Source organism: Quercus lobata, chromosome 6, assembly GCF_001633185.2.
Source record: "Quercus lobata isolate SW786 chromosome 6, ValleyOak3.0 Primary Assembly, whole genome shotgun sequence".
Taxonomy (NCBI): Eukaryota; Viridiplantae; Streptophyta; class Magnoliopsida; order Fagales; family Fagaceae; genus Quercus; species Quercus lobata.
In genome coordinates this window covers 23,843,367-23,871,329 of record NC_044909.1, presented here as the reverse complement: position 1 = coordinate 23,871,329, position 27,963 = coordinate 23,843,367, and the positions used below count along the sequence as shown (strand labels likewise).

Below are 27,963 nucleotides of genomic sequence, written 5' to 3'. Positions count from 1 at the left end.
GAATTTACCGTTGAATGATTTTACTCTTGCATGAAGAATTTATTGTTTGAACACTTATACTCTTGCATGAAGAATTTATCATTGAACGATTTTACTCTTGCATGAAGAATTTATCATTAAATGATTTTATTCTTATATGAAAAATTTTATCATAATTTCTTTGGACGATTTAATTCTTGCACAAAGAATTTACCGTTGAACGATTTTACTCTTGCACGAAGAATTTATCATTAAATTTTTGGGACGATTACTTCTTAAGTGGACTAACAATCATGCAGATCGGTCTTGTAGCTTTTTTGGAAATTTTGTAGCTTTAGGCCTCCTTGAGACCATGTTGGACCTTCTTGAGGTCATGCTTCTACAGTAAGTAGTACATGCGCTTACCAAATTTGTTTAAACAAGAATTTCAGAACAATTCATACATGAATAATGAGCTACCAATGACCTAGTTGGATATTTTTCTTATTGTGCTAATATTTTGATTGGACCTAATATTCTCTTGTAATCCTATAGCATTACCTCTTTTGTAATTCGTCTAGTAGTACATACATTTTGCATGATACCTTAAGACATTTACAAAAATAAGCTTTGTGACTATAATATTTCATGCGAATAGTTAGTTGTAAATACTAGGGGGTAAGAGTTACACAGTTGCTAATCATAGTGCATAAACATTATCAAGAGAATAATTAACATACTATAATACGTTTCCTTTTGTTGCTTCCCATTTAATTCATTCAAAACAAGACTTTTTGACAATTAATTCTAATCGTCATTATTCCAAGAATATTGATAATCTTAAATATTCAGGTATAACATTCATCACAATTGTTGTGCTTTATGCATTTAATGGGTTTTCTGAAAATTTCACGAATTTTGCAAACCCAAAAACTATATACCTTTTTTATTTATTGATTATTTATGCAAGATTGGTTTGTACTCGATTTTAATAAGATAATCATTCGCATTTCTAATTAGGTGCACACAAATAAAAGAAATAAATAAATGTGCTACCTTTTGCATCACCGAAGTGTGCATATAGAATTTGGTTCTCTCTTTTGGTTGAGAACAAGTTGATGATTATAACTCCTGACCGTTTCCCTTTTTCTTTTATGTCCTAAGGACTTTAAGATATAGGACAAAACGTCATTTTATCAAGTAGAAAACCACTACAGAAAGAGTCAAGCGGTTAGACATACCTAAGTGGAAATGGTAATGGGCAGAACAGTGGGATGAGCCATGTGGACTACATCCATGGCCTTTTGTTTGTATCCTTGACTTTTTCTTTGAGTGAATTTACCTTTGTTCTTGATTCCTCTTCTAAACCAAGGTTCTTTTTGGCTGAATCAATAAGCACTAGTTCAAGTCCTCGACAAAATGAACCATATCCAAGATCACCGACCCACGGTAGCATGACAAAATTTTGGCCAAATTTCGTCAAGATGATTCGAATTGGCTTCCAAATCTATTGTGCCTCTTCTTTGGAGAAGGGAGAGTTGCCACAAGACCGCTTCTATGAACCCAAAAACTAAGCTTTTTTTATGTGAACTGAGAAGATTTTAAACTCATGACTATATTGTGAACATAATTATTTAGCATTTCAAGTTTAAGAGACTCAATCGATCTTCTCATATTCATAATAATGAAACATATGCTACCAATAATATAGCCATATTAGCTGTGATAATTGTAACAATTTTATAGCATTATTTTCAACATGTTCTACATATTTGTAAATAATCATGCAAGCTTGATATGTATTTAGTTCTAATAAAGAAAGAAAGAAATGAGTTACCTTGATAAAAGACCTTAAATCTCGATACTATTTTGTACATACCTTGATTTTTTTCATTGTTGTTGTCTTCTTGATGGGCTCTCTCTCTTTTTAGATCTCTTTTGGTAGGCTTAACATGTTTGAGGCCTAGATCATTTTTGCTTTTTTTGTAGGTGCAAGAACTAGGCCACATTGTTGCCCCCCGTCAAACATGAAAGGTGCAGTTCTTGTTTGTTGACGACTAGAGGAATGGCCTTTCATGGATTGAACCTCTTTGCCTTGAGGGCTTTTTCTATAAATTGAATATCCAAGTCCACCTTTGCAAGGACCCTAGAACAAGCATGCTTGGCTTGGAACCAATTTGCTCACATGGCGAGTGATTTAGATATGTGTGTGGTACTTTTGGTACCCATCTAAGCTAATTTCTTTTCAACGAGCTTGACTCGCCATTTTTGATGTCAAAGGAATTTTCACAACCTTTGGTTGTATTCCCCTTTTCCACTTAGGTGTTTTTGATCTCTTCCTTGGCTATTTCTTTTTGACAAGTTCTCATTCTAAAGCTTATAGGCTTAAGAATATAGGTACATTCAAACTAGTCTAGTTACACTAGTGAATAGTCTAGTACTTTTACTGCACAAAGTGTTAGATTTGGAGCAGCATTGTCAAGTAAGAAATTCACAAATATTAATAACTACAAATGTGTAAAATTTGTTGTAGCTAATAGGCGGTTGATGCATCCATAACATAGTCTTTAGCATAGTATACCTTAGCGTGTTTGTATAACACAAATATGTATGTGCATAACATAAAGAAAATGTAATTTAATTCATACTAAGCACTAAAATAATGGCTCAATTTGTGAAAGTATGATGCTCAAACATATAGAGACCACTAAAGTTTTCATGAAACCATGTGGTGGATTTGTGTATAAATGGAACAATTTTCATGCTCCAAGTCTCAAAGACCATCTAAGGTTGACAGCCTAAGTTAGACCCACCTTGCATTCACTTTGAAAATTATTATTTTTGCAAGGCCGAATACGCCATCCTTGTATTTTATCTCCAGAGCTTTCTTTATTTTGGATTTTTTAAGCTTAACATGATAGTTTTCACAAAAAACATGCGTAGCAAAAAATCAGAATTTTCATTATTCTCATTTCTTAGCTTCCAGCTATGTAACTCTAATCAGTAGGTTTGGCCGGGCTTATTGAACTTTCACTTATATCCAAATTTAGCATTTCTAAATTTGGTAAGACAGTAAAATTTGACCTTAGCCTCTTTAATGTCTAAAATTATGATATAACTTTGGTAAGATAACAAAAAGTTTCGACTCCGTTTTTCTTAAATGTTGAAAGTTGTGATACATTATCTTGCGCAATAATATTTGACTTCCTTATTTGCAATCTTATCAAGATGCATTAGGAAAAAAAAGTAGTGATATAAAAAGTCATAATTTATCAAGGCCATAAAATTTTCCAGTAACAAATCCCTTTAATTTTTGAACGTGTGTAGGCTGTAACTATAAAGCCTCACAGTTGTATAGCTGTTCAAATCAGACTTTAACACCCAAAATTGGAATTTTAAATTCATCAATCAATGCTATTTTAAAGCTAGTATATTTTTTCTTGAAATATTTCTAGACTTTATATCTCAAATTGATTACCATATGACATTTTCCATCAATGCTTAACGTGGAACTTGGGAATTATAATTATTGTCTAACGTTTTGCATTCAAGGATGGAAAAGTGTTATAGTAATTTATTTTGTTATTTCTTATTTCCTTAACCCACATGTGTCTTTTAAGAGTAGTGTAGCATGAAATAAATTTAAATTCTGTTTGCAAATAATGAGATGAAAATAACTCATCTGACCTGAAGACCCAAGAATTGGGTCACGCTGTTGTGATTTGTCCAGGTTGCTTCTAGAAATTTGGTGATGAAAAGTGCTATATTTTGTCCTCAAGTACGAAGGTCATCCATTGGACGAAGGTCATCTAGTGCTCCCCTTGATGGGGCACTTGCTTCTTGACGGCGACTAAGGGGATTTGTCGCCGTTTGAACTTGAAAGGCACAATCGCTTCTCAACGACAACTAGAGAAATGACCTTGCATGAAAGGCATTTTTGGCCATTTCTTTTCTCTTATCTCTTGGTATGTACTTTGCGTTTCCTTCCCTTGGACTTAAAACTTCGATTTTAACCTTTTTTAGGGAACACTGTGGCTAAGGTTACTGCCGCTCAAATTGGCAATTCTCCTCAACCTTTGTTGGATTCTTTATAATCCTTATTTCTTAAATTTCTTCCCGCGTAAGGAAAAATAACAACCCCTAAAAGAGAACGATAAAAGGGGTTTCATGGAGAAGATCTTGAAATTTTGGACTAAGAGACCCTTTAGTTGCAAGAAGAGCTAGATGACTAGTTAAGATCCCCACAGACGTCACCAAACTGATGAAACCAAAAATCGTCAATTGGGTCACTCGTCTAATCTAGAGCTTTTGACAAGCTTCTGAGATCTACAAGAGAAATAAAGCTGGTCAAAGAGACTACTGAGGCGAGCCCCGATGGGGGAGTCTCTGATACTTGAGTCAGTATCCGCCCATATATTTTGTATATAAATAGCATTTTGTAGTCTTTTTGACGTTCCTCAACAAATGGACAGATTATCCCCTTTTATAGGTAGCTTGGGTAGTTGTTGTGCTCATAAATGTCTTCATGTACACAATTGCAAGTAATTATTTCCATGTGTGTAATTGTCTCTATCTTAATGGGAGATTAAGGTTGATGAGTAACGGTCGTCATTAATGTGTTGAATGCACTTGAGCGGTTACATATTTTTCCATGATGGTCTACTAATGATGTAAGGTCGTCCATATTAATGGTCGACCTTAATAAATTTTTTGGACTCATCAATTAGTGTTTAACAAATTTCATAATAAAAAATGGGAAATATTAGAGAATGCCCTAAAAGCATTGGTTTATGAGCTATTATTAAAAATATTTTATGGGAAAATGATAAAGTAATTAATTTTGTTGACAGCTTTTTATATTTTCTATAAAAGTGTTGTCAAAACTTTCCTAATATAGTTTATTAACAATTGCTATAAAGGCACTCATTAACATGACCCTAAAAAAATTTAGAATTTATATATTTTGATTTGTCATAAGTTAGTGATTTTCATCAATTATTTTCAAGTTGGTTTGATATCTTCTTTATCATTTTTTAAGAATGCTTAAATGAACCAAACATCATAATATTAACATTATGGTAATGTTGTTGTAATGTTTGTCACATTACGGTTTTGTTCACCCCTATAGAGTTTTAAGAGCTGTGAGGTTCCAGTTAGCTCAACTAGTAAAATCTCTTATGATTAAATAATAGATTTAGGGTTCAATTTCCGCCTACACCAAAAACTTATTGGTGTCTTAATTTGATGATAAAGAACTATCATTAACAGCAGACGCATAGGTTGAAACTCTAAAAGAAAATTCCGGTGAGCTAACAATAGAATACGGGAGAGCAACGATATCAAGATCTAATTATTCTTGAAACTCAACAAGAGTAATGCAGTCCATCATCTCGTGGTGATAGATCATAATATATTTAAGCTTTTACTCTCGATTGTGAGATCTCGGTGTGAAATTCAGTAGAAGGTTTCATGTTATTTTTGTAGTGGAAATCTAGTAGAGCTTCGACCATGCATAAGAAAAATATAAAAAACCTGTTTTTTTTCATTTTTTGGTGTGCATATTTTCTGTATTTAACCAACGAATGTCATCCCTTATATATTCTCTGATGAATCAATTTTTATGAACATTTACGCATGACCAGTTGATGAAAAGAGCAAACCTAACCTGATTTTACTAGTTTTTGTTGCCAACTTTTCTTGACCCTCGGGTTGAACAAACATGGCATTTGAGTTGAAAATTATTTCTACTCCAGAATGCAAACCAGCCGAAAATATTTATAATTCCTCTATGGTGGGAGAAAATTAAACTCTTGGTCCATTTTAAACCCCAAACACAATGTTATTATGCTTAAATGGACCAGAGTTATTTAGAAATAAATATGGGGAATTTTTTTAGAAATTTTTTTTTCCTTAAAAAAGCAACAAAAATGTTTTTATAGTTTTTTATTTTTATTTTATATTTTCCATAAAGATAATATCAAAACTTGTTAAAAATTGTTCATTAATAAATGCCCTAAAAACAACCATTAACAGGACCCATAAATAAATAAATGGATTGGGGGTTTAATTTGTTACTTGTTGAAACACTAGAATTTAATTTGTAAAACCTTAAAATGACAGAATTTAAAATGTAATTTTTCTTTTTATTTCTTTACTACAGGTGGGATAGAGGAATTCAAGTCCAAGTTGTTCCATGGACAGAACAGGGCTAACCTCTGAGCCACAAGGCTGGAAGGGACTCCTGCTAATGATAATATCCCAAAATTTCATATGCACACATGGATTGCATACTGGATATACCTCACAATACGGCTGCTTTATCTTCATTGATCATTCTGCTTTAGTTTCTGATTGTAAATACCTAAATTTCAGTATTCACTATTCAGCCTATACCGCTACAAGACACCGGATCTTCAAAAGATTAGTAGCACAGGATTGTTTAAATGACTAAGACTTCCCTATTGACTATAAAATAAAAATAAATAAAAGGAAAGACCTATGTATATCATCTATGTGAATTGCCATTTTCTAAAAGGAACACCCCCCCCCCCCCCTCTCCTTCTCAAAACCTCATCCAGTGTACCTCTACTACTGCCCTCGGGTTTGAGGAAGCAATTAAAATTATAAATAAAAAGAAAAGATTTAATAAACAATTCTTTACATTGATGATGGAACTTACATGCTACAATTAGCAAGCACAGTGAAACACAGAATTTCCAAGGCAACTTGCTTTCTTTGCTATCTTTCTAACACCTGTTTCGTTATGAGAGGATTTTCCACTACCAGGAGATATGTCAATTCTGTCCATTACATTGATCTTCGGGGCCTCAAGAATTGCCTTGGGCAGTGATAACGCATATTGCATACCCCAAATTGAGAGTGGCCTCATGTATATAAGAGATCGGAAGTGCCCATCAATTGTCCATCCCTCTGGAGTCTGGAACCAATATCTGTATTTGGCAAAAAGTGAATGTCAAATTAAATAAAAATATACATATGATAGAAGATAAGATACTCCCTTGTAATTCCAATTTGTCTTTACCAGGTAGTACCATAATTAACTCTGACAAACACATTCTTTACCATCAAACCAAATCTTATACTGCCTCCTTACCCCGCCCACTATTGTCATTGATAACTGCTCTAAATGGTAATGTAGACAGGTAGCATTTAATTATGTGAGAATTTCAAACGGCTGTTTGGAAAAGTACACTAGACATTCAGCTAAGTATAGTTTAACCAGGTTGGGCTTTGACTACGTCACAAAAATTTGTTTCAGTTTCTCATGTCAAGCATTGGATGATCAATTTCTAAGCAAACATAAGACTGGGTTTTCACATACAATGGGCTAGTCATTATTTGAGGACCAAGGCTGACCTAATTCAAAAAAGTTCCAAAACAGTCCTAAAGTTGGCATTAAAGAACTGATTGCTGCACTGCATTGTAAGATATACACAGCTACCAAAAAAATATCCATCTCTAGCTATGGTATGTCGGTAACACACCACAGTTTTAAATATTTTGGATCCCATTAAATTGATCAGTTATTGTGACTTGTATCATTCCTATAGTGACCAATGAAAATATTAATATATTTGATTAGGGTTTTAAACTGAGTGTCAAATCAACATTATAAATGATTAATGCATATGCATGGAACTTACCCGTATCCTTCTTCTGACCATCCTGCAATAAAAATACCTTCAGCAGTTGTAAAGGCCTCCTCCTCCATTCCAGCTAGGATCATTGTAGCTGCCACACCATAGGTGACACCAGACCATATTTCACGTGACTGCATGCAAGACTCGTCCACCTTACCATTGGGATGCATCCCATTTACAGCACCCATTCTGCCTCCTTTAACTTTCATTACATTGTAATCATAGATTTTCATGAGAGCACTTTTGATTTTGAAATCATCAAAGAGTGAAGGCAAGCCTGAGGATGCTGTATACCATTGCCCTGCCAGTTGATCAGCTTGTATAGATTTACTATTGCTACTTGACCCACTATCATAGTTAAAATAAGAACCATTCCATAATTTTTCCTCAAATGATTGTTTGGCCCTCAAAAAGTTTCTCTTGCACTTTTCAGCAAAACTTCGGTCCCCGAGTTCAAAGGCCATTGCAGCTGCAGCTTGGAGTGCGGAAAGCCACAAGCATCCACAGTAAGCACTCACACCATGAACTGTCCAAGCATCATATGTTTGATCAGGGAACCCATCATTCTCAATGAGACCATCATTGTCCTTATCAAACTGTTCCATGTATTCCATGGCAGTACGAACAGCAGGCCAAACATCAACTCCAAATGACATATCCCCTGTTGCAGCAAAGTCTCTATACACCTGAAGCACAAACTTCGGATTCAGATCCTTCCATTTGCTTGTATCATGAATATTATATGCATTCATCTCATTCCACGGATCATGTGTTCCCAGATCATGTGGAACAGCTCCTCTAACCTTACGAATTCCACAATTTCCCTCTGCCAGAAACTTTACTTTTCTTCCATCCTCAGATAAGACAGCTTTCGCAAAATCACGCTGTATATTGAGTTCAATCTTGGGAAACAGCTCAAGAAGTGCAAATGAAGCATAGAAGTGCACATCATATGTGCACCACATGATGTATTCCACTCCTTCCAAGTACAAAAACCTTCCAACATCATCATTTTCATTTTGCGGGTCCAGCATTTTGAAGGGATGCAAAGAGCAGTTGGAGTATCTCTTTTTCAGAGCAACCACAGACTCATTTTTGCTGGAACAATTTGCAATCGCTGCTTCATCTTTGTCTTTCACTCCTGAACTATCTGTAGTATGCTCAATAACTGCATCTTGTCTGCCATCCCCCTTGGCATCAGTCACTTTGACTTCTGTGTTTTCCACTTCTACCAATTGATGCTGATCATTTCTCATGTTTGAAGTTGATGATTCAGAATCTGCACAAAAAGATCAAATCAGTCTTAATGTTATTTCTCACATTTATGACAAGTGAAACCAGAAGAAAATGATACTGGCAATATAATCCTTCCTTGGAAACCAGTTTTTACTCATAAAATATCAAGACGTAAAATAATAGCATAGATGAGTACCAATCCAAACTGTTCCGCCAGCAACAAGGAAGTACAGCTCATTAAATAATGTGAACTTATACCTGCAAATATTGTACGTAGCATTATATACCTAACATGAAAGACAAATATTTATAATATATATATATAGCAAAAAAAATAGCATAGGTGCCAAAATCAGTCACTTTAGCTAATCACTGGAATATAAGATTTTGTTAGCCATAAAAGCTTAACCCAATGGTACTGATGAATGTGAACAACTGGGATATTTAGAACAGGCTTGATGCCAAGGGTGATTAGGATGCACCATGAAGGGTTTCCCCATAGAGTCATAGCCAAGCCACACAAGTTTTTCAATGTGCATATAAATGTGAGGAACGAAACACATACATAAGGCAAGCCTTTCAGTATGATGTCAGCAATGAAGTCATGAATTCTGCAAAACTTTTAAAGATTTGAAAGTCCAACATCTAAGACATTAAAAGAGCTTCTCCGGAAAGGCCTAGTTAAGCCTTTCACAAATTTAATTAGACCAAGCGAACCATTTTGTAGGAAATGATAATAGTTTAACTAAGTATTAGTGTATTACCACTCTGGTAGCCTTGGATCATTCAGGATAGGATTTTGCCAAATCTCTATATCCTCTTCCCACCGCTTATAATCTGTTCAAGATTTCAAAAAAATATATACTGTTATGACATGCAATACATAACTTGGAACTGCTAAAACATACAGCCATTTTGAAGCTTATAAAAAGGAAAACAAAAAACAATAATTACAAACTACAACATTCCAGAAGCTTAGTATATAGAAATAAACTACACAGCACTTCATGTCCAAGTATTTGGAACACTGACCTTGACATAAAAATAAAATAAGAAAGAAGAAAGAAAGAAAAGATGCAACCAAAAAATACATACTAGTTAGAGCATCATGCACCAAGTCCTGGGCGGCCCTTTCAGATGTGCCATAAAATTTTGTGTACCTCCTGCAACCAAAAAAAGAAAATAAAAAACAACACAATAAAAGAAAAAAAATAAGCTTAGGAAACAACTACCATGACACACATTGTCAAATAAACAAGCAATGGCACAATTTTCAATCATGATACCGAGTGTAACGGAGAACAAAGTCCAAAATTCTTGATTTTAAGCTATCAAGGATTTCAAACATGCTTGGTTTTTGTAACTTATTAAATGCTCAATCATGCACATATGGACAAGAAAAAGGAGAGCATAAATCTACCTATGGTATGAGCTGCCCTTCAAAAATTTTACTTTTGGAGATGACCATGCAAGAGCAAAGGCAACAGTGCACTTCCCATGAGGTTCCACCCATGCAGAGGCAGAAACTGCAGCGCAGGCTGTCTCTCCAGGCGAAGAGGGAATGCTTGGTCCAGAATTGAAGTTCTCTCGATCAAATTGCCCATCCTAGAGATACAGTCAAAGAATTAGAGCTAATTATGGTCAGGAACAAAGTCTTATTGTCAATACTTGATTGCAAACTTGCAAAATTGGAATGGCACTGTAATTTACACAAACTTACAAACTCAGAAGCTCTACACATACAAAATTCAAAATTAGTGAAGTGTGGCCACTAAATATCCAGTTTGAAGCTTTAAACAGCTAAATTTCTCCAGACTATAGGTGACTGCTTGCCATAGAAGGCAAAAAGAAGAGAGCAACCTAAAAAAGGAGAAATAATTACCTTAACCATTCTACCCCACATGTCCTTTGCCGTAACGCGACTTCCTTCAGACAGCCCAAAACATGGAAGAACAGTCACACTTACGTTCTGAGTTTCACATGCAGCTATTGCAAAAGTAACAGGAGGGTTCCCTTTTGCGGTCCTGCAACATTTACATAATCCTTAGAAACAACTAAGATCCAGTCAGTTTCTTCAAAATTTCATTAGAAAAAGTGAAAAGACTACTCAGTTATGAATGACTGGAAAGAAACTAACTTCCAAATCTTCCACCTGAATAAAGTTTTTCCTCAGGTGTACTGAATGAGCAGAAAGAAAATTTTGAAAAATAGACATAAGTGAAAATACGTCTACAGACATGCAAAATGAAACATTTTTTGAGTAAGAACTAAAAACCAGAAATGAAAAACATTAAAAATATATTTTTTTAAATAAGGAATAAAACAACCTCCTTGATCCATTTCCAACCATCCAATATGCCCATTTCCTAGATGGCACCATGAATCCTTTTTAAATGCACATTACAGTCAACACTACTAACAGCCAAGTTTAAGGCATGTTTTAGTTTTTTCCTTCAGTTTTCTATTCTCTTTTCTTTTTTACCCTCTTCTAATTAAAACTCACAGGCAATATGCTAGTTACTTTATCTTAAAAATTGTGAATTTTGAGAGACTATTTTACATAATGGAGTAGTTAAGTAGAAGTAATACAAATAAATATGGATTTATATTGTATTGTATAAACAGTGCAGGAGGCTTTGAGTTTCCAACATCACAGCAACAACAACAACAAAGCCTTAGTGCCAAAATTTTGGGGTCAGTTATGGATCCTCGACAAATTAGTTAGAGTCAGGTATTTTTTTTCTCCATTCTACTCTATCTAAAGTCATACTCTCTGTTACTCCCTTAATTGACATGCTCTTTTTTATTATTTCTACTAATGTGAGTTTTGTTCTTTTTCTACCTTTTTAGTTCTCTCAACTTGGATCAACTTACTCTTTTTTGCTAGTGCATTAGTTGTTATCCTTTGAACATGACCTCACCATCTTAAGTGACTCTCCCTTATCTTTTCATCAATAGGGGCTACCACTATCTTTAAGCAAATTTCCTCATTTCAAATCTTATCTTTCCTTATATTTCCACTTATCCATCTTAGCACTCTCATTTCAGCTACACCCATTTTAATAATATGATGCTCCGTAACAGCCTAATATTTGGTACCATAGAGCTGGTCATATCTTACAAAATATTTCCTTTAACTTATGAGGTATCCTACGATAGCACAACACTCTTGATATACTTCTCCACTTCATCCACTTTGCTCGTATCCTATGATTCACATTCTCTTCAATATCTCCATCTTTATGAATTATATTGACCAAAGATATTGAAAATTGTCGCTCTTTAGCATCTCTTGACCATCAAGTCTTACTACTCCTTTAATTATGTTTCTACTTTTACTAAATATACATCCCATGTACTTTGTCTTAACCCTACTTAATCGAAAACCTTTAGATTCTAAAGTGTCTCACCAAATTTCTAACCTGCCATTAACTATACTTCTAGTTTCATCTACTAAAACTATATCATCTACAAAAAGCATACACCAAAGCACTTCCTCTTGGATCGATTTAGTGAGCTCATCCATCACTAGTGCAAAGAGACATGGACTTAGTATTGATCCTTGATGCAAGCTTCTAACATTAGCAAAAAGAAAATAATAAGAACAATAGGAGGGCAGAAGCTAATTAGCCCTGGCTCAAATGGCACTTCCAACTCTCACAAGTGTAGGTGGAGGGTGAAGACATGGGTTCAAACCCACTATATACGTGTAACTTTCCAAGAAAATATCTCACTCACGCTCGCTCTTTAACCCTTTCCACTCTAAAGATATTTAAGGTCGATATTTTTTTACATTCAAAACAAACTACTTCCATGAGACTAGGTTAGTATTGTTGATATCACCATATATGATCAACTAATTCACATTTCTTACATTTTGAAATTTTAATTTTAATTGATTACTCCAACAAATGTCTACCAAAATTGCTAAATATATCAAAAGAATAATACTACAGACACAAACTATTTTACAACATTTTTACAAACTCCTAATGTGACAAATTCTTACTAGTTCTAATATGGAGCCATCACTAACATCACATTTTTACTTGCAATAACTATTTGGAAAATACTAAAGCCACAGTATTTTGATATGTGTAATACTACAGACACAAACTATTTTATAACTTTTTTACAAACTCCTAATGTGGCAAATTCTTGCTAGCTCTAATATAGGCCCATCACTAACATCACATTTTTACTTGCAATAACTATTTGGAAAATACTAAAGCCACATCAGCAGTTTGTAAAAAAGTTATAAAATAGTTTGTGTCTGTAACATTACACATATCAAAATACTTTACATACAGATCAACATTTATTCCACACATCCAATATCACAAAAAATACATGTCTGAAATGCCATACCCTGTTCAAGAAATCATGTTTGAGACGGAAAACAGTGTTAAAGGCAACTGAACCAAGAATGAAGTATTAGCATATGCCTTGAATTTGTGATCGCTTTTAGAGAGGTGTGAACAAAATTTTAGGTAACAATCACTTTGTGATTTGCTTCAGAGAAAAGAGTATCTAGGACACCAAAGTGGCAAAATATATTAAGCCACAATTCGATCAGGTTTGTTCCATGAGAAAGGCACAGTAAAATACAAATCTGCCTAATTCACAGACTTCAATCCCCTGCTTTGTTTTATGGTAAAATGCCTTTTCATTCAGTAAGGCTCACGCTAGTACACATCTGCCTAATTCACAGACCTCAATCCCCTGCTTTGTTTTATGGTAAAATGCCTTTTCATTCAGTAAGTCTCACGCTAGGTATCATAATTTAATAAACACATATTTTCTAATTATGCTGATTCATCTCTGATGTCTTAAAATGCTTGCATGAATCTGAATTAGGTTGTTAATATAATATCTATTTTTCACCCTGAAAAATTACCATTATCCCAAAAACTTAAGTTAATAGAAAATGAAGAATTTATTTACTTGTCCTATATTCTAACACACTGTTTATGTTATTTTCCCTTCATATTTCAATTATAGAGACCATGGCTGCAGTCCTCATGTTCTTTATCTATATATATTGATACACCAAAAATCACCCAAGTTAGGGAATAACAGATCTACTGGGATGCCAAATTACTGCTTCAGCACCTTAGCTCAGCCCGCTCTTCAAGGCCTTAGTACTCTTCAGCACTGAGGTACCTTTCAACACCTTAACTTGGCCTAGCTCTTTGAGCTGATTAAATTCCCAATGCCAGACCAGAGCTGAACCAGTCTGGGTTGGGAATAGGGGGCAATTGATATACCAAAAATCACCATGGTTAGGAAATAACGGATCTAGTAGGATCCTGCTGAAAGTAGAATTCCATCCTATGAGGGTTATGCTTAATTAGTGGATAAATTAAAGGAAGACACCTAATGTGGCAGCCAATGAGGGGTCTCCTTCAAGTATTATAAGAAAGGGCTCTACATCACACAATAGGTAAAAAAAACATAATTACTTTGAGATACTTTACTTCCTCCTTCCCTCTGATTGATTATTGACTTAATCATCGGAGGCTCACCAACCCCCCCCCCCACCCCCCCCCAATGGACTCCTTGACCTTTATTTTTGCAGGTTCCCTGGGTTCAGATTGGCTGTGCATGTTTTCCCACCATCATACATACATTTTTTTTCTCTTGATTAGGTATTGTAGAGAACAGGCATGTATGAACTTCAGTTCTTACAAACTCGCAAGTGAATTTTTCAACAAGATCCAGCATATATACCCCAGTATTTAACACTCTGGTCTTCATTCCAAGAAATCAGAGGAAGTTCCCATTTCCTCCTCTTAAACTCACCCCTGACCCCACTTAATGAATAAATAAATAAACAAAATTCCTTGGCCACCATCCTTTTTTTTTCTGGCATGAACTGAAACAATGATAGCACAGAAACTATTGACTATACCTAAGTTTTGATAACAAAAGGTCAGTGTGTTATAAAATCCCAAAGACACAAACATCCCATTTATAATTTACCTAATCTTGAATTTATTTATTACCTAAACAAAACCTTTTCAAGCTTCTTCTGAACGAGTTATATAAATGTTTCAGTGACTTCAAAATGCTTTGAAGTCTCAAGTCTAAACGCTTAAAAATTGTTTGTCTTCCTTACCTTCAGTTTTTCAATCTCTTTGGATGGTTTGTCATTGAAAAACTAAAACAGAAGGTTAAGGACTTCCCTTGTGCTTGTTTTTATTTTTCCTTTGGGTGGGAGCGATGTCCTTTTTTATTTTTCAGAAGGGGAGGGGGGGGTGTTCTTTCAAATACTTCTTCATCACTTTTCCTAAAAGTGCAAGGAAATCATCAAGAGAAAATATGCAAACCAACCATCATATATAGCTATTAAGGTTTGATGACTTGCTTGTGATGAAGAAGTACACCAGAGACTCCATCTTCGCCACTATCAAAAAGGAAAAAGAGAGTTAATTTATATACAAATATAAAGGGTCACATAAAGGAAACAAAGAAAATGTAGCATATGCACTTACATAAATGGTTCATTCACATGATCTCCTGACAATTGTGAGATTCCACCAATTGAATTCTGCACAAGAGGAAACAAGGACTGAATAACCAAGGACCCATGCTATATCTTTCAATTGCTTGTAATAAGGGTAATATAACTTTGATAGCAAGAAACAAATCTTACCGCCCATGAAAAGAGAAGGCTGACTTTAGCCCTTTCCCGGCCAGTGTTAACTAACTACAACAGAAAGAAGTAACAGTCTCAAAAGCTAGATAATAAAAAATCATCTCAAAATTAGATATCAGAAAATGCATAAAATTGAAATATTCCTTAAATAATTAGAAAATGTCATCAGACCACAGAATGTATGGATGGGTTTCTATACAGTTTGCTGAGAAGAGTAACACAGTCAAATTTAATTCTTAAAGGTTTAACGCCCACAACATTCAGACAGATGCAACATGCTGAACTCCACAAAGCAAATTTGAGTTTGAATTTTTGAAACAGGGCATATTTGCATACTTAAATAATAAGAACGAGCCTTGAATTAATGGTGTCTATGGTTGAGGCATACATGAATCAATTCCAATGAGTTTCACTCCTTGAAAAACTCATCTGATTAAAGCAAATTCAGCTACTCAACATCAGTAACCACACTAATGGCATGGATACCGTTTCCAAGTCAAGAAATGAAAACCAGTAATTGAATTGGTCCATCCAAAAGGTATACATGGGAAAGGACCAGCTATATCAAATTATTAAATGACAAAAAACTAAAGTTGGTAGTAAAAACTTTTTATCAACAGAGCCTCTTTAGTTGATAAAGCTACATATTGTTTTGATGTGACAAAAGTTATATGAGATATATGTCTTGAGAGATAATGATATGCCCATGCTTTCTAATGACTGAACATAGATCAATTGAATTACTAAAACTTCAAGCACCTGCACTATTAGATGCTAGAAGTTAGTGATAACTCTTGCCTATATATGAGGTTAGGGATCTAGGATCTATATCATTGAACAGTATCTGACAAGAGAAGTTATTTGAACATACCGTGTAAACAAAAACAGCAGTAGGAAGACTGCTCTCTCTATAATTATGTGGTATGAAGGGTGATATTTGTCGACAAGATATTTTCAGCTCTGGGTCCGGTTCACCTAAAAGAGTAGGGGTATGTTAACTAAAATATGAATCCAAGATGAAATCGATGTACATACAGTAAACAGAAATAACAGTGTGGAATGTTACCATCATATATTGTCCATGCCCTAGGAAACAGAGCATGGTATGTAGAATGCTGGCCACTCAGATTCCAGCCCCATGATGATATACCCTGATCACCAGCTTTCCTGTCACAGCATGAATGCAAAATTAAGGGAACAATCTCTACCTATCTAACTTTGACTTTTAAACCTCAAACTTAGACAAAGAACTACTGAATGAAATCATATAGTCTTCCCACATTGAGTCACAAAATAAATAACCACAAAAGTCACTCTTAGACTTGAACTCCAAGAAAGAATCATCCAGAATTCTTCTAGCAGAGGCATAACTTTTAATAACATCTCCATCAGAAGTCAACGATCATTAATACTCGTTATTGAAATCTGCCAATGCACGGGCAACTTAGATTACCACAGAACATCCATCTACAATATTTCACTCTCCGGCTTAGGAGAGGGTTCCAAGACTGCCCTTTCATGCCAATAGGAGCACATGGACCCCCTATTTGACATAATATCTGAACTCATGAGTCTAAATTATTTTTTTTGGTAAGAATTATGTTAGGTTATTGCTGACCCATTTGACTCAAAAACCAATATTTCCTAGGGATGCACAAAATCACCCACAAACCCTGTGCATGGGTTCAACTTAGGGGAATTGAATCAAAGACATTAGATGTGCAAGTGTGATTTTAATTTGTTGTTGCAGGTGTAACAGAAGCATGTAAATTTACATAAATGCCAAACTACACTTTTCATCCTCTAACAGAGGGTGGTAGTTTCAATTTTGTCCCTATACATTTAATTGTGACAATTTGATGCAGTACAGGGGCAAAAAAAAAATAGATATAAAAGAAAAGAAGATAAAACAGGATAAACTCAAAGCTTCACCGCCTAGAATTTGCCTAAAAACCTTAGGCTTCATCACCTAAGAATGCTTGGAATCACCGCCCAGTGACTGAAAAACATTCTCTAATCATTAAATTTTTAATTCCCATTGCCATGTCCCAAACTATTCCTAGGCCTCTTTTTATTAGGATTCAGGGATTACATTAACCCACAATTACATCCCATTAAATCCTTTTAAATCCTAACAACATTAAGATCAAATTCAAATTTTAATTTTAAATTTAAAAAGAAAGTTCAAAATTCAAAAATTAAATTTGGAAAAAATATAATAAATTTGGAAATAAAATTGACTGGGCTTCTTGCATCACAATTTGTCCTTCAACCATTAATTGTGTCAGTTATGTCCCTCAATTTCCAAAATCAATTCAACTTTTACGAATAAAATTGAATTGATTTTGTAAGTCAAGGGATGATGCAATTAATAGTTAAGGGGCCTTATTTTGAAAGTCAAAGGATGAAATTGATACAACTAAATGTATAGAGACGAAATTATTACAACTAAATCTATAGTGACGAAATTGAATCTGTGACAAATGTACAGGGACCAAAATTGTGGTTTGCCCTTACATAAACTATGACCGAAAGTCGCAATAACAAGTAAATACCTTGTTACACATAAAGATGATAAGAATCCATCATTTCTTCCATACAAGTATTTAAAATTCATAAGATGCTTTCTTACCCCAGCCCCTCATGTTGGCCTGGAGCCAAAACGGAAGCAAAATTTTTGTTTCCACCATCTCTTGATATAAAAATCTGCAATACCACAACAAAAAAGTAAAAAACAAAAGTAAATTCATGGTTCCAACTCCATGTGTGTCCACTATAAACAATTGGAAAGCAACCTTTAGCTTCTCAGATCACATGGCATAGAAATTAATATCCACATATTCTCTATAAATTATGCAGCACCACAATATGAGAGAGCAAAAGAGCTTCTCCTCATTACATGGCTGGCTAAGTGCATTGTCAATTTGTCATAGATGAAACATGACGCGACAATTAACAAAACTAATATATAGAGTTATTAAGCACAAGCAGAAGATACAAAATAGATGGGAAGATGAAGCCAGAAATCAGCCTAATATTTTAATGTCAATATTCAGCAGATGCCTTACACATATCAAGTGAGTTTAGAACCATTTCATTTTCCTTTTTCAGAGGGCCATCTTCGGAATATTCAACACTACAAGAGGGCTAAGTTGGGATTTTTTTTAAAAAAAAATTTTACAAGTAATATAAATACATTGGGGTTTCTCATCAGTTTGAAGTATTTTCTTTCTTTTTTTTCTCTCTTGTTCTATTGTTATTTCCATTTATATTTTAGTCTTTAGCAACTACCTTGATCTTCTATTTCCAAATTTCTTTTCCGAATCATAGAATAAGATGGCATCCCCAAAACTCTTAAAATGTCATGACTTCAAAGAAAATATTGAGGCCTCTCAGAATGAGAGAGAAGTTATGAGGCCCATGGGTTTCTATGAATGCATGCTTAGCATCTTTCTGTCAATTGTAAACTCCATAACTTTTTGCAAATTCATCATAGCCTCTACATATATGTTAGCCCTTAAAATATTAAAAAATTTATGTAAAAAATCTTTTTTTCTCATTTAATTAAGTATATGGCTAATATTTTTATTCTTGGTTTTTCAAGTGAGAATCAAGCCCCAAACCCTCCAGTAATTCTTCTTGCATTTAGTTGTCGAATTCTAATACATTTCACATTGAGTTGTATAGTTGTAAATAATTTTCAATTAGTCTGAAATATTTAATTTTTTTGGGAAAATCTTTGGGGAAGGTCCAAAAACTTCTAATAACCATCACTGCAACTTTTTATAAAACAAATTCAGAATTCCATATTTAAGGAATCAGAGAAATACTTAAAACTTTTTTTGACATCGGAACGAAAGGCTTTTCATTCAACCATTAAACTTACCCCAGTAACTCCAAACAAAAGCCTTTAGTACCCATATTTTTACAGAAGCACTTTGACTAACAATTTCCATGATATCACAATATATTATATATTCATACCATCTATGAACTTCCAAACTATTTTGGTTATATACTCAAGTTGATAGTTCACAGCATGCAATTTTTCTCTAAGATTGCATTCTAAACACACCCGTAAACCATGGTAAGGTGATTTAAGAAGCTCATAAACAAAACACAAAAGGCACATGTCTGTCTTGAAAATTAGAAATCACATAGCAAGTATATGAGGCAGAGCTTTACAGAGAATTGATTGGCCATGACAGGAGAAGCTTCACATATACCAGGAATAATTTGCCATTGCCTAAACTCGCCTCTAAAACCTCTAGATATGCTGCCACTTCTGTGATATTTATAGCAGTAGATCCTGTCAGATTAATCAAAGGCATTACAGAACAAGGAAGTGAAACATCATACTTGATACACTACATACCCCATCCCCCCGAGCGGAACCCCTTGAGTTGCTGATGGCTTACAACTTTCTCGGGTGAAAGGATCAATAGGTGCTTTCTGCACACATAATTTCAGCAGAAAATCAGGTCTCGGAGGTATGTTTTAATGTTCTAAATTAATGTAAAAGCATGTCTTAATTAGTTCATCCAACTTTGAATATAAGGAGAGTGAAATAAACACCACTTGTGGAAGAACACAAAACGAATGGCCTCTATATTACAGAAAACAAGAAAATTACCCTTCCATGAGAAGCCTCTTCCCTAATATATGACCACAAACGTATACCCAACCGAACCTTGAGATTCAAAATTCAAAAAGCAGTCAGCAGGAGACAACTTGAAAAAAAAAAAAAAAAAAAGGATGACATAATGCACTCCATCTGTTTTTCTCAATCAATGAACAAATGTAAAAGAGAACAATCTGTTACCATCTTTATTGCTTCTGTAAATGTGACACTAAATTCTTTAAGAATATTAGCATGGCTGTTTAATCTCCTTCTCCAGGCTTGTTCTGGAGGGGCAGCACTATCAAAATCAAACTGCGAAAAAGCATCGCAGACAAAACAAAATTTAGTTAGTGTAGAATATTAAAACCAAACTCTTAATTTTGATAAAACCACATAAATAATAAATCACAAAATCGCTTTGATAAAACCAACAATTTTGTTTAAGCAAACTTGTTTAGTAATAAAAGCGAACTTATTTCTTTTATTTTTCTTATATTGCGTTTCCAAAAAAATTTGAAACCTTCCAATCCTTACATTTTCTCAGCAACCAAACAAAGAGAGAATATAAGATCATAAAATTCAAAACATACATAAGATCAAGGTTTTTTTTTTTTGTAATGGCAAAGAAGCTTACCAATTGCAAAGTGGTTCTGCTGATATATTCCTCGGGCGGCCATGAATTTTTTCTACAGTGAAACAAATTCCCGCTAACCATGTCGACTAATTCTCTCTATAATACACACAAATCCGAATCCAAAAAAAAATCAATGGAGTTCCCCAAATTTTCTTCCCCAAAACAAAAAAACAAAATTAAATAAGCTAAACTTCCTTGAGCTCCAAACAACAACCAAAGCGTAAAAGCTGCAAAGATCTTAAACTTCAATCCAACAAGCTTCAAAGCAATCCTTAAAGTTTATCTAAGCTAAGCTAAGCTAGGGTTTTGATTTGGAAATGGAATTGGATTTGATCCAATAATTACGATCCCGAATTCGAGTCCCACCGAAAGCATTAATAAAAATAGGACCCGATTTATCGGGATTCCTACTTCTCCTTCTCTACAGTAATAGTAATAATAATAATAATAATAATATATATATATAAAATAAAGTTTGGTTTAGATATTGATATTGATATTGGTTGGTAAATGATAGAGAGAGTATTTGAAAAGCGTTTGGCGTAGCGTGGCAACTAGTGGATCCGCCGTCTGTTACTTCAGCACCTGCTACTCCGACACTGAGATCGCCAGGTGGCAATTACTCTCTCTCTCTCTCTGTGTATCCTTTTTTCTAAAGATAAAGAAAACTATAGCTCATTCTTTCTCTCTCTCTGTCTAAAATATTTAGCTCCGCTCCTGTGTTTGTTCGTGTCTTTCCAAAGAGAAGAGAGTGAGAGATTGTTTGCAAAAAGGTAGGTATTGTATTAAAGCTGGCGGTCTATATCAAAATGAGGGGTCACTTTTCCTTCCCTGTCTCTGAGGTCTCATTTTTCATTTTTTATTTTTCGTTTTTCATTTTAAAATGAACGAGTGGCGTTCTGTGCCTGATTTGATTCTTCAAACAATTGTCAACAGATTTTTTTTTTTTTTTTTTTTTAAGATTGTTCAAAGCAAGCAACAAAATATCACAATATTTTTATATTTATTGGAAATGAATTTTAAAATAATGTATTTTTTTATAAATTGAAATAAAAGAATTTTAAATGGAATTAACTAAAACTTACTAATTTATTATATTTTAATTTATGATGACTAACACACCTAATTGATGCAAAACCATTAGTATGAAATTTTGTTGTAGTTGTAGTAGAATAACTTTTTTTTAGCTCAAATATCAACTCTTATGAGTTATATTTACCTTAATTAGTAAAGTATTTTGTAGTTAAATGAAAGGATTTAAGAATTCAACTTACTAAAAACAAATTAATATTTTAATTTGATGATAAAAGATAACTATCGTAAAAAAACGTCATAAATTAAAATCTATCATCTCTAATAGGAGTAAATAAAAAAATAGCACCTCCTAACATTGAGAGGCCCAAATTCAAATTTACTCGAATTATATTTATAGAAAATTATCTACAAACACTTCTTTGTTTGTAATATATTTAATAATTTTTCAAGAAACATTACTCTTTTCATGAATGATCAAAAAACTTCGTCCCCTTTTTAAAATTATTTTAGGAACTTAGTGTCAATTTTTTCTTTTTGATAATTGGATAATTAAGTGTGAAAAGTGAGACTAAAAGTATCAATTATTTTGATTAGAGGAACAAAATCTCATTTCTTAAAAATCAAGAATAGCAAAATTAATTACTTAAGCTCTATATATTTATTTGCCCATTATTTTATATTTTATTATTTTCTTCACCGACGAGGGTGGTGGGGTTTTAGTTTGGGGTGATTTTTGTTTGTTGTAAGAAGTGAACTGACTGTGACTAATTATGGCTGAGAAATAGCGTGCCGCCACTGCCGTGTGCTTTCCGTGGGTGGTGGATGATCCGACGGAGGTAGGACCACCGACATATAAATGATAACCTCTTCTCTGCAATGTGTCAGAACCTTTTTTTTCTTTTTTGTGTAATCCTTTCTACCTCTAGATTTAGCCATTTTCTTTGACCAATTTATTGAAGTTTTTAAAGCAGTTTCTACGTTGAAAATCTCTTTATTAAAAAATAAAAACTTATTTAAAACCTTCCACTGGTGTGGTGGTAGGACTACTCTGTTTGACTTTTTTGCACTCTGCTTTGCTTTTCCTTTCTTTTCTTTTTTTTCACTAAAATTCTGGTTAAGATTTTCATGTTGGGCAAATTTTATAATTTCACCATTGCAGTGGATTTAGATTAGGTTTTTGTTAAATTTTCTATTCTATTTGTTAAAATTTATTTGCATATTATAAAGTTATAAGATGTATTATTTTATTTAAAATACTTTTAAAAATAGTACATAACAAATAAGAGAAAATAAATAAATAAATAAGTCAACCCAAAGTTACATAAAATTTAAAATTTAACTTGTTTAAAGAAAATTAAAATTCTAACTTATTTTTATTACTAGCTTAGATACAGTTATTTAAAACTCATACAACTATATTTTTCCCATCTTATTTTTAAGGGACCCTAAAAATGATTATTCTTGTAAAATATTTATTGAATTTATTTTTTTGCATTTATGTATTCAGGATAACTACTTTTGGTATTTAGAAAATATGTCTTTTATCACTTCGTACTCTTAGTGTGATGGTTACTTTACAAGTATAAGTGCTTGTGGAGGGTGAAAAGTAATGGCCAAAGTTCAAGTCTCTAAAAAGGAGACTCATACACATATACACCTAGATTAGGTTAAACTATAATTTTTATTTTTTACCAAGAAAAAAAAAAGTGTCTTCCTTATCTCTGGATTATATTTGTAATATTAAAAATTAGTCTATATAACTAATATAAATTAATTATGAATAAATATATGAAAATAAATACAACCATAAATATATAATATAAATTTATTTAGTATGCTGTTTGTAAGGAGGCAATTTGAGTCTCTAGCCCAAAGGATAAATGAACTTAAGCTCAAAAACCTCAATACAATGAATTTGTAGAGAGTGAGTTGGAAAAGTGGGCTTTAATGAATCAAACAACAAGTAAAGTGGATTCAGATGACAAGAAAATGAAGATAAACTGGTTTAATCTAAAGAAAATCGTCCTCGGTACAGTCCAAGGAGATCAGTCCTTATATATTTCTCTCAAGTTTGATTACAAGTTCAATTCTTAATTGCTACAGTGTTTTTCTCTTAATTTATCGATCCCCTTCTCTCAGAGTCTCCCTTCCATTTTATACTATCTTCCTCTTTCATCTCCACCTTCCACATGCAGATCAAATTGTTGGTGTTGATCTTTGTCCTATCAACACCTTCCTGAAGTCTTTGGGTAGTAGTTGTAAAGTTAAAAGTTACTGTTCAGGTATCACTTCCTAGTGTTTACTCGTCCACGAACTACTTAATGTTTTCGGATTGGGCCCCTGGCCCAATACGTACATAGATATGTTTTACTAGGCCTATTATCCCTACACTGTTATATTATTTATTCCCGTGTAATATATCATACATTTATATTTAATTATAAAAATAATTTATAACTCATAGTGTTATCTTTAAATTACATATTATTCGTTAAATTAAGTAAAATCCCTTCTTCATCAGGATTATGGTCACGAGCTTCCACTTATGCACTGGAGTTCGCTAAAGTAAATAAAAAGAACGAGAACAAACTTGAACCTGCAGCAACAAAATGGACTCCACCTCCTTTTGACTCAGTTTAAAGAGTTAACATTAATATTTCCCATTCAAAATCTGCCAACTAATTAGTGGGTTTGGGACTGATTATCCGAAATGCCACAGGTGAAGTGAAATTATGGCAACTTCGTGTGAGAGGGTAAAGTAAGAATTGAATGCACTTTGGATAAATATTACAGTTATTGGGTTATGTGGAGTCTAGTTTTGTGTTTGATTTGAATTATGATCCAACTTGATGTAAAAGTGCAATTATGATTTTCGTAAGAGATTTTTTGAGACGTAGTTCATGCCTTCATGGTCCATGTCGAAGCTCTCATGGATAAGCAATTGTGCGGGATATAAATACCATTGTTTCATATTAGGGTTTAGTTTGTGCTTTGAGAGAGAGAGAGAGAGAGAGAGAGAGAGAGAGAGAGAGAGAGAGAGAGAGAGAGAGAGAGAGAGAGAGTATCTACCACATCTTATATTTTTCCCTGAAAATAGTAAATCACTACAATTTCGTTGATATACGCAAATTGCCGAACCACGTAATTTATTGTGTTGTCTACCACATCTTATATTTTTCCTTGAAAATAGTAAATCACTACAATTTCGTTGACATTGGCAAATTGCCGAACCACGTAATTTATTGTGTTGTGTGATTGTCTTGTATGTATTATTATTATTTTGTATGTTTTTCACCTTTCACAGATCTGGAAATTTGTTTATATTCCTAACAACAATTATGCATAAAGCTCTCCAATTCTGTCAAAATACAGGTTTCCTTAACATTATTGCATAATCTAATGTTGTTGAACTTGTTGATTTCCTAAAGTCTGATAGAATTTTCTCTTTAGAAGTTGCTTGGATTTTATAGGATATTAAGTATATCTATGTGAAAGTTTTGTTGATATATCCTTATTCCCGCTAATATCAATTCCTATTCTTACTTTATTTGATTTGGCATACCAAACATACCCAAGTATTTCTTCAAAAAAAGGTCAACTAATATTTTGTTCTTAAAATGTGATTTTGCTTTTTTTTTTTTTGAGTAGTTGATTAACTTGATTTTGCTTTTAATTAGATCCAAGAAGTTCAAAATTGAGAAATAAGATCGTCTAATTTATTTGGTTTAAGGCTGAGTTGTGCCACAAGATTACACAAAAGTTGAGTGATATATTGCTATATGATGTGGATACTACACCTGTTTTTGTACGAAAGCATGAAAGGTTTTTTTTTTTTTAATTTTTTTTTTTTTTTTAGCTTATGGTAAATAGGGTGAAACTTTTTATTTTTTGTATTCGAGAAACACGGTGAACTTTTTTTTCTTTTTTTGAGAAACCGGGGAAATTATTGTGAATTTGTGACAGTAAAGCAAATGTTATTTTTTTAATTAAGATAAAGTAAACTCTCACCGTACTTTACTTTTGCTGGGAAAAAAGGTAAAAAGAGGATGCTATAATAAGAAATTAAGAATGGTACATATATGAAAACCATATTATAGTTATAACGTTGTGTTCTCCATATCAATACCTCAGAGATATTTCCATTTTTCAGAGATATTTCCATTTTTGTTGCCTCTTACAAAGTCGAGTAAGAAGGTCGATTTGCTTTCCCATCAGATTCAGGAATAGCCTAGAAAACACCTAATCTAACCGTGCATGTGGGATCCAAAAACAAGAGCTTGATGACAAAGATGAGGATAATTCAAATAATAAAAAATAAAAAGATGGGGATAATTATTTAAATGTGAGTGGACGTGGGTTTGAGGCTTGGACGTACGAAATAATTCATGATTGTACACGTGTGTACCGAAGCTGAACCCTGCTATTAGATAGACTTTTTAATAAGCACGTGGCTTAGTGCCTCAGTGCTATTCCACGGCCATCCATTTTGGACCCCAATAAGCTTACCGATCGACTGGACAACCATGGAGAATGAATTAGAAAAGTAGTTCATACATTGCGCACTGAGCCATCGACCAAAGGACAACCCAAGACGCTATACAATATACATACATACCTGTTGAATACTTTTTTTTCTTTTTCTTTTTTTTGAGAAAGAATGCTGTGATTTTATTTAAGAAGCCAACATGGCATGAATTACAGTGGACAGGTGTGGAGGAACATTCTTCATCCATATCGTATACTCGCTAACATATCTCACATGTCTAACAATTTTACAGGCTAAAATATTACACTGTCTTGGAACAAAACCGAACTCAATTGCTACAAAACTTTCTGCCAACATCTTGACCTCCTCTATTAGATGTCCATAGTCTGCCAAGGTAGGGAATCCACTCTATCAGAAGTTTTAATTCATCTCCTATGTTCTAACTCAAATCAGCTTCAACATGACAAAATGGGCTGAAAATCGCTAACTTGATCCGAACTTGCTCCTTTTGGTTCGGTCCAAATCTAAAATTTTTTGCTTGAATTAAATATGGGCCAACCCGCGGCCTACCCATTTTTTGCAGGCCAACTCGACCCGACCCGCAACCCACCCATTTTTAAACCTTTTTTTTCCTCCAAAAATATTTAAAAACTACATGGCAAGGTGTATTAGACTGCTCCTAAGTGCAAAAAATTATCATAAAAGGCATAATGAACTTGTGTGCTGTGTTGTGCCCCCTATTTATCCCACAAAAAAAAAAAAAAAAAAAAAAAGAGTTAAATGAAAGGGAAAGAAAAATACAAAAGAAAAGCTAAAGTTTAAAGCATTTACTGTCCTATGTCTACACAAGCTCACTATTAAGTAAGCAATACTAACTACTAAGTTCTACTTCTAGTTGTAAAATTCATTAACTAAGACTACTAACTACTAAGTAACTAAGTTCTTTAAACTTTTAACTATTAGCCTATTACTAACAACACGTCCAAGTCTGTCTAACTAATATTGTAATATCTATTTAACTAGTACAAACCCGGCCACAAAGTGACAAAACAGTAAAGAAAACAAATAGAAAAGAGTTCAATAGTGACCCAAACCCTTTTTTTATTTTTTTTTCCCCTAAAAAAATATTTAGACTATATGTCAATGTGCTAGGTACATAGACATAAAGGCACAAAAGTACTACACTAACACTACCTAGCCATTTATTAGTAGCCACCGTGGCAGTGGCCATACCCCATTTATTAAAAAAATAATAATTAAAAGGAAAAAAATACAAAAGACAAAAGCATCTACAACGTTTACACTACTAAACATCTAACATTAAATTAAATACCAAGTAGTTGAATTAAATACTAAAACTAAGTTATTGACACTAATTCTAATTAGCACAATTCATAGAGATTAATGTTTCCCACACACTTACAATTCATAGAGATTAATGTTTCACATACACACTTGCATGTGTAAACTGTAAAGACTCAAATTGTAACGACCCCAAATTGGTTTATTGGGTTCGAACATTTAAGGCCCAAATAATAAATTTGTAGAGAGTGGGCTGAAAGGTTAGGCCTTGGTCGCCGGACAGTGGTTGGTCATGATGTTCATGATAATCGCACAAGGGTGAACCGTGCTTGCCCATGAAGTCTTTCTCCTCAACACGGACTGGAGGCTCTG

The 27,963-nt window shown here is 33.7% G+C and overlaps 1 protein-coding gene across 2 annotated transcripts; it reads right to left on the bottom strand.

Annotated features, from left to right (window-relative positions):
• Positions 1-6,560: 6,560 nt before the first annotated feature.
• On the bottom strand, positions 6,561-21,603 carry LOC115993601 (non-lysosomal glucosylceramidase). Of its 2 annotated transcripts, XM_031117539.1 has the most exons (18): positions 20,769-21,603; positions 20,336-20,446; positions 20,147-20,203; positions 19,889-19,965; positions 19,699-19,798; positions 18,146-18,219; positions 16,580-16,680; positions 16,385-16,488; positions 15,511-15,564; positions 15,350-15,405; positions 15,223-15,261; positions 10,738-10,879; positions 10,276-10,460; positions 9,951-10,018; positions 9,620-9,692; positions 9,052-9,113; positions 7,623-8,898; positions 6,561-6,908 (listed from the first exon to the last, which is right to left on the bottom strand). In XM_031117539.1, exons 1-18 carry the CDS (start codon positions 20,847-20,849, stop codon positions 6,647-6,649), a joined length of 2,922 nt encoding a protein of 973 aa, XP_030973399.1. In that variant the 5' UTR covers positions 20,850-21,603; the 3' UTR covers positions 6,561-6,646. The 2 variants fall into 2 exon arrangements, with proteins under 2 accessions (XP_030973399.1, XP_030973400.1); XM_031117540.1 differs by lacking the exons at positions 20,336-20,446; positions 20,769-21,603 and having other exon boundaries at positions 19,699-19,822; positions 19,932-19,965.
• Between the last annotated feature and the right edge of the window lie 6,360 nt (positions 21,604-27,963).

Coding starts and splice junctions, on each gene's coding strand:
- LOC115993601 (XM_031117539.1), bottom strand. CDS start 20,849: ATGGTTAGCGGGAATTTGTTTCACTGTAGAAAAAATTCATGGCCGCCC. Junction 16,681..18,145: donor GGCCAACATGAGGGGCTGGG/GTAAGAAAGCAT, acceptor ATGCTGTGACAG/GAAAGCTGGTGATCAGGGTA. Junction 15,262..15,349: donor CATGTGAATGAACCATTTAT/GTAAGTGCATAT, acceptor CCTTTTTGATAG/TGGCGAAGATGGAGTCTCTG.